General features: G+C 33.9%; 1 protein-coding gene and 1 long non-coding RNA gene across 2 annotated transcripts; both read right to left on the reverse strand.

Moving 5' to 3' along the window:
* Positions 1–69: 69 nt before the first annotated feature.
* LOC132272976 (uncharacterized) lies at positions 70–882 on the reverse strand. Its single transcript, XM_059774029.1, has one exon. It carries the CDS (start codon positions 880–882, stop codon positions 70–72), a length of 813 nt encoding a protein of 270 aa, XP_059630012.1.
* A 4,807-nt stretch (positions 883–5,689) lies between these two features.
* On the reverse strand, positions 5,690–9,505 carry LOC132274657 (uncharacterized). The gene is made up of 3 exons (XR_009470485.1): positions 7,817–9,505; positions 6,133–6,414; positions 5,690–5,897 (listed from the first exon to the last, which is right to left on the reverse strand). It is a non-coding gene; the product is annotated as an uncharacterized LOC132274657 (long non-coding RNA).
* Between the last annotated feature and the right edge of the window lie 371 nt (positions 9,506–9,876).

Below are 9,876 nucleotides of genomic sequence, written 5' to 3' on the forward strand. Positions count from 1 at the left end.
GTTCAAAGATAAGGGGACCATCCAATGAGTATTGGAAATTAGGCTATCAACTAAAGTCCTAGTGTCTAGTTAAAGAATTTTCACATCATTCAGCCCTATCTGTTGAACAATTGGTCCATTAGGGAGCCAGTAATCGAGCCAGAGATTAGTGTTTTTCCCACACCCCACCCTATACCTTATGAGACCTCTTGCCATTCCTCTCAGTTTCAACAGACTCCTCCAAAAACCATAATAGTTTACAGAGGGCTTGATACACCAAAATGATCTACTCCTAAGCAGATGACAAGTAGTCCAGGCTACCCAAAGGCAATCTTTTCTACTACACAACTTCCAAATATGTTTTAGATTAGCAATTCTGTTAGGAAGCTCAAGGTCCAGAAATCCCAACCCACCAAATATCTCTAGCCTACAAACTGCAGTCCAAGCCACTTTTGCACATCCCTTCTTAAGCTCAACTCCAGACCAATAAAATCTTCTCAGTATTTTATTAACTTCATCAAACACCTTCTTAGGTAAAACAAAGGATTGAGACCAATAGGATTGAATGGAGCACAATACTGACTTTATAAGAACTGTTCTCCCTGCATAAGAAAGAAATTTGAAGGTCCAGCTGCCAACTCTTCTAGTAATTTTCTCCACTAATGTTTGACAGTCCCTAACTTTGATTGCTAAGGCTGACAGAGGTAAGCCTAAATAGGAAACAGGTAGTGATCCAGCTTGAAATTGCAGGAGGGACAGTATAGAAGCCTTTGCTTGGTTATCAACCCTTGAGAAGAAGACCTTGGATTTTGCTGGATTAAGCTGAAGTCCAGTGAATGAACAAAACAGGTTGAGGGCATTCACTAAAATTTGGACTGAACCAACATTTGCATGTGAAAACATCATAATATCATCAGCAAATATGAGGTGAGTAATGGCTAATCTTCTACATCTCTAATGAAACTTAAAGCCAGGATTGGTTCTGATTTGATTATCAATTGTAAGGGTTAGAACCTCTATTGCCAAGACAAAAAGCAAGGGTGAGATTGGATCTCCTTGTCTAACACCTCTCTTTCCTTTAAAGAATCCAAACAATTCACCATTGAGTGATATCGAGAAAGATGGTGTAGTGATGCATTGAGCCACCCAATAAACAAAGGTTATATGAAAACTAAACAAATACAGTGCATTAAGGATAAACTGCCAGTGTAAGGAATCGAAGGCTTTCATGAGGTCAATTTTCAGTGCACAATTAAGGGGATGATTTGATTTGTTGTAACCCGTCACGACCCAAACCTGGAGGCCCGAACCGTTAGCCGGGTCCTTACTTGACCCGAGGTCATCTACGTCAAACCAAATATTTCAAGCGTCAAAACCTCATCCTTAGGATCAAACTAGGCTCTCCCAAAGACTCAGAACATAACCTAAGTGTTAGGAGTAGATCAACATGAAAAGAGGAGCAGAGAGAATCAAACAGGAGCACTTCGGTCGACCGAAGTGGAGTTTCGGTCGGCCAAAGCAGATCTTCAAGAACCGGTCGACCGAAATAACCCTTCGGTCGACCGAAAGTGAGATACTGAGAGCATGTGAATGGTTCGGTCGACCGAACCCTATTTTGGTTGACCGAAACAAGAGGTCCCGAGGTCAACAAGAGAGCTTCGGTCGACCGATGCATCATTTCGGTCGACCGAACCCTATTTTGGTTGACCGAAACAAGAGGTCCCGAGAGTTAACAAGAGAGCTTCGGTCGACCGATGCATCATTTCAGTCGACCGAAGTGGCTTCTTCGAGCCCTGCATCCTGAAACTGACTTGCTATGCTTAGAAATGAACTAATATGGCTAAGGGGACTTTTAAAATAACCTAAACCAGGACAAAACCATCAAATATAAGACATTCAACAATCGTAAACTAATAGGCCATCAATTAATCATCTTACAACATCACTTGCTACAACTTCATGGAGATATTCACAATGAGTACATTAGTTCCATTTACATCAAATAAAAGTTAAAGCTCATGCTTGAGTTACAAGGCCATGTATGTCAACTTAGTTACAATCCCAAAACAATAAATATACAAAAAAATTGCCTAAGCACAAAATAGCAAAATGGTCTTCTAACAACTCTCAAGCTTGCGGTGGATTATCATCCGCCAATTCCTTTCCATGACCTGAAAAATGGTAAATATAGTGGGGTGAGCAAAAGCTCAGCAAGTGGCACTTAAGACACGCTTCTTATATCCCCGTGAATCCATACAAAGAATAGAGTAATGGGAATGGGGATCATATAAACAATATGATGCAATGGGAGTGCAATGCATGTTGATGTCGCTCCCCTTTTTTTCAGATTCAAAACCATCACTTTTAAACGGTTAATACAACCCGCCCTTTGGTGACCCTGCAGCGATATGAGAGAAGGATTGGCTAGTGTCCCTGACCCTTGGTACCCCAGTGGCGTCATTTTGGGCCCAGCTAGCTCAACCATGCTAGGGCAATCTCCCTAGTTCCCTCTAACCTATATTAACCCTCCAACCCTTTTGTACCCCCGCGACGACCGGGTTTTTATAAAACCAATTCATCAAAACCATTCTCCCAAAATTCCCCATTTTCATTTCAAAACAATTCCCTTCATGCAAGCCTAATGTTATGCATATGAGTCTCATGTTTTCATTGCAATTATACTAAGAGATTTCTCACAACACGATTAAACATGTTCTTATACATCATTTATAGCATGTTAACAACATAGTAGACTTAGGAACTCACATACAAGCATGCTCATCATACAAATTAAATTAATATACATCCTCGTACATTCATACATGTTCCATCAAGTCAAAGTAACTATAATCACTACAATTAAGCATGCTTGTGATACCCCCTAATTTCGGAACAAGGGTTGATCAAATCCGCACACAAAATTAAGGGATATCAAAACAATTTAAGTATTTAAACAAACACAGAGTACAAAGATGAATAAAAATAAATAAATAAACCGCTGAAGAAAACTAATAAATAAATATTACCTAATGATTCTCTAACAATTACAACTCGGGAATCCCGTAACTCAAGGACCCCTTAACCAAACTCTACTATCCAGAAATTCATCACTACATATTGAAGTAATAATATCCTATTTTGAAATAAAATAGAAAGAATGGATAAGTCCTCCAGCTGCGAATCCTCAACCTTGAGACTTGGAACTTCTAATAACCTGAAAAAATAAATCGAGGGTTAAACCCTACGAACAAGTTCACTTTACCAGGCCTCTAAAAACCAATAAGCAGATCATCTCTGATCAAAACCAAACATAATAAAGTTTTAACTTTAATAAAGCATGATGTACATGTCTAAATATAATTATATATACTATACTAATTACATCCATTGATATGTTTATTAAATTTCCATACCTATTAAATATTTATTAAAATAGTAATCATTCCTAGACCAATCTACCATTTATTTAAAAAGAAACTCTTTTAACCTTAATCACATCCTAGTCAGTTGTTTAATCATTTAACTAATAAATTATAATGAAAAGAATATTATATTTAATCTCAAACCCGATAATGATTTTAATTATTTAAATCACATATCCCAAAATCTAAGTTTTGACAAATCATCCATGTTTCCACCAGTATTATTTTATTAATATGCATAAAATAATACACTAACCTGTAAGTACTAGACTATTCTAATTTAAGAATATTTAATCATAATCCAACCTATACATACAATAACTATAGATGATATTTTAACCATCTAACACACAGTAATATAATTACACTTTGGCAAATCAACCATACCATTATAAATATATTTATTGATATATTGGCAACTCAACCATGCCTCCTTAAGTATATATATTTATACTTTTAATTAGCAACTCATCCATACTTCCTATATATGTGTTTTATTCAGACAAATATTTAGGTCATATATTTAAGCCTTCGGCAACTCATCTATGCCTACAATTCAACCATGTACCAACTTTAAACTTCACGATGAACTAAATCACACATAAACATCTCATGCATTTCATGAACATAACATTACTTTAATAACCAGCCTATCCAGATATACCAAAAAAGAATAATTTATATTAATCATCTTAAATGATATATATATACATACACATATATTATATAATTTATAAACGTGTATAATACCATCCATAATAATACTTAATTATTTAAATCATATATATATACATATATATCAATATATATATATATATATATATATATATATATATATATATACACATCCCTCCATCTTTATCCTAAACAATTAAACTATATATACACATATAAAACATAATTTTATATATATATATATATATATATATATATATATATATATACTTCCTTCCATATCAATATATTAATTTAGTTATATTTACGTAATTTAAATGTTACTAAATCTCGTCAGAAATAGTTTCCCATAAATACTCCATCTCGGTAAATAATTTTCCGACACCGTTTTACTTAAACACAAATATCTCCTAGTATGATGGGAATCCGATAATAAATTGGTACCATCGGAAAGAGGACGAAAAATCCTTCAATTTGAGCTCAAGAATGACCCAATTTCGATTTAAAAATGATTAAGTTATGACCGTTTAAATTTCGAGTAACAAAATAGGAATAATAATAGGTTGAGCTCAATAGTTACTGTGAGCTTGACCACACATGATTATTTCTCCTCCATCAATGCTCCAGATCTGTGGATGATGCGACCCGAGCGTGTGCACAAAATAATGCACAACACTTTGGTTTTGGAAATGGTATCAAGCGGGCATCATAGTTTGCATTTATAAACCGCTAGACACTTATACTATGTAATATGAAGTGAGAAGGGATCATCCCAAGAGATTGAACACGTGTTGGAATTTAACTTGACTTTAAAATTAATTAGATTGCACAAGAAAGGGAGGGAGAGAGAGAGAGAGTTTGAGAGAAAAAGAGTTTGGTGAAGTGATTAAGCTAGAGTTAAATTAAAAACATGGAAATGGAAATAACAATGCAAATAAATTTAACTGAATTAAACTAAGAATTAAAGAGATATGAAGAGAGTCTTAGGGTTATGATTCACCACTAAGCCCATGCAATTAACCATATGCTTTCAATTAATGGGGAATTCATTAGTGTAATTATAGATGTGGTCACATTATCATCACAAATTACAATTGTAAGCATAGATTATCAACATCAAGAATGAATTGTCTACCTAATGACAATTAAACTAAAGTGTAGAATCCATTCAAGACTACGTCATAACCCACCATACACATTCACAAATGTATCCGATAAGAGCACACATCAATCAACAGGATAAAACTAATTGTAATTAGAAGTATGGATTAACATAATCAAGTACAAATTGCCTACTTTACTATAATTATCTAATGATAATAAGCTAATTTGTAGAACAACCCATCAAGATTAAGCCTTTATCCATCAAATTAATTGACAATTGTATCAACTAAGTCTCATGCTATGGCCATCACTAAACAGAACTAAAAGAAGTATCTAGTGAAGAGTATAATTCTAAATCAATCACACATAGACATGCAATTTTCATATAGAATCAGTGGAAGAATTAATTTTCAATCATCTAATGAAGAATAAAATCCCTAATTAATCATATATAGACATAAAATCAACTTGGAGATTTCAATGGAAGAATTAATAAATACAAGCCCTAATTTGTCAAATCAAGTATGTATATATAAATAAATCATAAGGCCATATATTTAATTACAACATAATAATTCCCCAAGAAAAGAAAAACAAAGGTTTAGGTTATATGAACTTAGGGCTCATCCAAGCTCTAAGTGAAGAACTAGCTCATGGAGAAGATGATCATGGTGTCAACAAGCTCCATCTCCATCTTTTGGCTTCTTCTTCTTTTTCCTTCAATTGTAAACAAAGCCTCTGTAAAATATTCTTCAAACCCTAGCTTTTTTTTTTTTTCCGCAGAAAGAACGTGATATCACGGTACAGAAAAAAATAAAACTTAATAATCTAATAAATTAAAACTCCCTTAAATAAAATAATATTAACCCTAAACTAATGGCTCACTGGGCCTTAAGTAACAAACCCTATTAAAACCCATAAATTACAAAAATAAGCCCAAAATAAGAAAAACCTGTAATGTTGCCAAGTCCTGGGGGATCGATCCCTTAAGAGTTGGAAATTTTCTTTAAGCCTTATTTAGCTCCATTTTGGCCCTAGGCTCGTTGGTTTGCTTTTTCATCTTTGAGAACATCATTAAAGGTCCGAGATTGACCGCTTTTGAAGAATAAATACACTATACGAGCAATGGGTTGCGACATCTTTTTGCCAATTTTTTGAACTTTTTCTGAATGTCTTTGCTTGACTCCAAAGAGGCTTTAATGGACCATTCTTAGCTCATTTTAACTTTATTTCCCTGAAATACACATAAACATAAATTAGGACTAAAACATGAAATTAAGATAGATGTAAAGACTGAAATACCCTAACTTAGGTGCTGAAATGTGCAACATTTAAGCACTTATCACGCCCCCAAACTTAGATATTGCTAGTCCCTAGCAATAAACTACAGCATGGAAATGAACAAACATATATACAACAATAAACTAATAAAACAAATAAAGATAACACCACTTTCGTAGGGATCACGTTGCATTTAGCATATGCAACAAGCCTTTTAAACCCCTAGGTTACCCCCAGTGGACGAGTAAAGTGTCGTGAGGGTTTCCAGAAATAGTACCCACAAATATCAACAGCTCTTTCTTACTTAAGAAGCACCGACACATATTAAACAAGTGTTAAAAGTATACTACCTCAAGTATGCAAATTTCTACTATTTCTAAACTATTCTCAACATTTCAACATCATGTAAGTAAAAATAGTCCTCCACACATCAAGCAAGTTAATCATGCAAATTGAATCAATTCTATCATCCTTTTTGAGTGAACCAGCATCAAAATATATTGATATCTCAGCAAATCAAAGTAATGGCATAGCCTTACCCTCAAACTAGCATACAGATATAGTATCAGACATCAAGACATTGAATGAACCTTATTATTCAATCAAACATTCTTTTTTATTGATGTCATTTTATTTATTTTTTATTTATTTTATTTATTTATTTATTTTTAATATGTATGACCATGTGCAATATCCAAGTTCATTAAGCTCTCTAATCACCCCATGTAACAAGCGTTGAGCCAACGACTCCCAAACCAGATGGTCTTAGGGCGCTAAGTGTAAAGACACTCCTAAGAGCGTAATGACTCGGAATGATTAGGTTACGAACTCAAACTAATCATACATCTTACATTCTTTCCTTGTCTTCCTTTTTAATCAGTTGACATGTTGAAAGAATGTAGTTTTTTTCTTTCTTTTTTTTTTTTTTTTTTTTTTTTGTTCCTCACCTTTGGTAAGTGCTTTTATTTCTTTTCTTTGCAAGGTCATTTTATCAAGAATGAAAACTTTCAAAACATACTAGCTCAATTGGGATAAACCAAGACAATAATTAACTAAGCATGTACCTCACAAATTGAATGCTAGTGTGTGCAAGTGCAAATGTAGAATTCTATAATCAACTTTCAAAGCATTTTCAACTAACAAGATGATGTGTACCACAAGAGCAAATATGATATCAAAAATTAAAAATTTACTCCTAAATGGCATCCTAGAGCATACAAGAAGTATTAGACTCTAACAGCTTGCTTTTCAAAGGCACTATGTTTCAAAAGTTCGAATTTATTGCCAAACACATCTTAAATCGCATCATGCATTTAAAGCTCGACTTAAAATAGAATGAAGCATGATGTCCTTACCTCCAAACTTAAAATGTACACTGTACTCAATGTGCAATGAGAACGATGAAAATGATGGAAAGAGTATGACGTGATGGCAAAGATGATGAAGTCCGGCAATGATCCAGTATGAAAGATGTCTCCCCCAAACTTGGATGCAAAAACCTATCTGTATAACCATACTAGCAAACTCACATCAAATATCACATGGGATAAGCAATGCATACAGTTCAAAACAATATATAATACGATGCAAAGAGATATGAGATAAAACCCTTTATAACAGATTAAAACATGTATAATCAAGCATAAGGGCATAACGGCAACATATATTTTTTATTTATTTTTATTTTTTTTATGTTGTTGTTTTTTTTTTTTTTTTGTTTTATATATATATATATATATTTGTGTTTTTATTGTTTTTTTTTTTTAAAAAAAAGGAAAAAGAACATATATATACAACCTATAAAATAAAAAATAGGCTAAATTTACCGTCTCTAGCAAGACCAAAAACTAGGGAGAAAATTTTTTTTTATTTAAAATAAATTAATTTAATTATTATTATTATTTTTTGAATTATCAATGCAATTATTTTTAACAACAATACAACTGTTTTGTTTTTTTTTTTTTTAAAAAAAAAAAAATCATCAATGCAATTTTTTTTTTTTTTAATCAACAATTCATATTTTTTTTATTATTTAAATTTTTTTATGTATTTTATTATTATTTATTTATTATTTTATTTAATTTAATATTTTTTTATATACGCAAAGAGAAAACGGCGAAGCCAAAATCGCCGGCGAAAAGCGATCCCCAAGCTCGCCGGAAGGAACCCAGTAAGAACCAGCCGAAGTCGCTGGAAAACAGCGACCCAGCCGCGACGCCACAAAGACCTAGCCTTGATCGCGGGAGAAAAGCAGCGACCAAGCCGAAATCACAGGAAAACCCAGCCTCGACCCAGAAAACACGAAGCGAAGAACCCAAATCGTCAGAAATCGTGGCCGGAGAAAAACCAGCCTTGATCGCCGGCGAGACCAAGATGCGACTTTTATTTATTTATTTTTTCTTTGTTCAGACCTACAAACTCGCCGGAGAGGACCAAGCCGGAATCGGACTGATTCAAGCACGGCCGGAAGGACCTGCTACCCAGAAACCGTCGGCGCTGCGAATCACGGCTGGAGAAGACAGTACCCGCGACATCGGAAAAAGAAAAGGGCGAATCAAACGGCGCCCTTTATAGCGTTTTAAAACGGCGCCGCTGTTTTACCGTGGCCGGAGAAGAACGACCCTATCTTAATCGCCGGAGAAAAACAGCGACCCAGATGCGACGCGGAAGAGAAACAGCCGCGATCTGAACTCCACTTCCCCAATCGCACCCAACTCAGCCAAAGATGGGCGAAGCAAAGGGTGAACTGTGAAATTGACGCCGAATTCAACACCGCGGAAGAGAAGAGCGAACAGAGAGGGACGGTCTAAGAACTTGGGAGTTTGGATTTGGGTGAAGAGGTTTGAGGGTTGGGCAGTGAATGGAGGTGAGAGAGAGATGGCAAGGGCAAGGTTAAGGGGTTCGACCACCCTAAGCAAAGCGATGGACAATTTTATACAAACAAAAAAATAAATAAATAAATAAATAAATAAAAAATAAAATTCTCTTCACTGTGTAACGTGAGAAAGTGGTTGGGATTGATCCCGATGGTTGGGGGATTGATCCCGATGGGCTATTTTATTTTATTTTTTATTTTTATTTTTTTAATTTTTTTTTTTTTTTTGGGTTCTCTACTAAGAATAGGGTTGATTTCTCATTTATTTTTTTGATTTATTTATTTTTTTAACACAAAAAAAAAAAAATACTAAACTAGAAAATAAATACATACTAAACTAGAAAGAAAAATATATACTAAAATGAAATTAAATATATACAATGGGTGATCAATTGTTTTTATTTATTTTTTATTTTTTTACACAAAACCAGAAAGAAAAATATAAACTAAAATAATAATAATAATAAATTGAAATAAAATCAAATACCAACCTACACTAACCATTGCAAATTTTTTATTATTATTTATTATTATTTATTA

Source organism: Cornus florida, unplaced genomic scaffold (genome assembly GCF_030987335.1).
Source record: "Cornus florida cultivar Cherokee Brave unplaced genomic scaffold, ASM3098733v1 CherokeeBrave_3.0.0_Hap2_Chr09, whole genome shotgun sequence".
Taxonomy (NCBI): Eukaryota; Viridiplantae; Streptophyta; class Magnoliopsida; order Cornales; family Cornaceae; genus Cornus; species Cornus florida.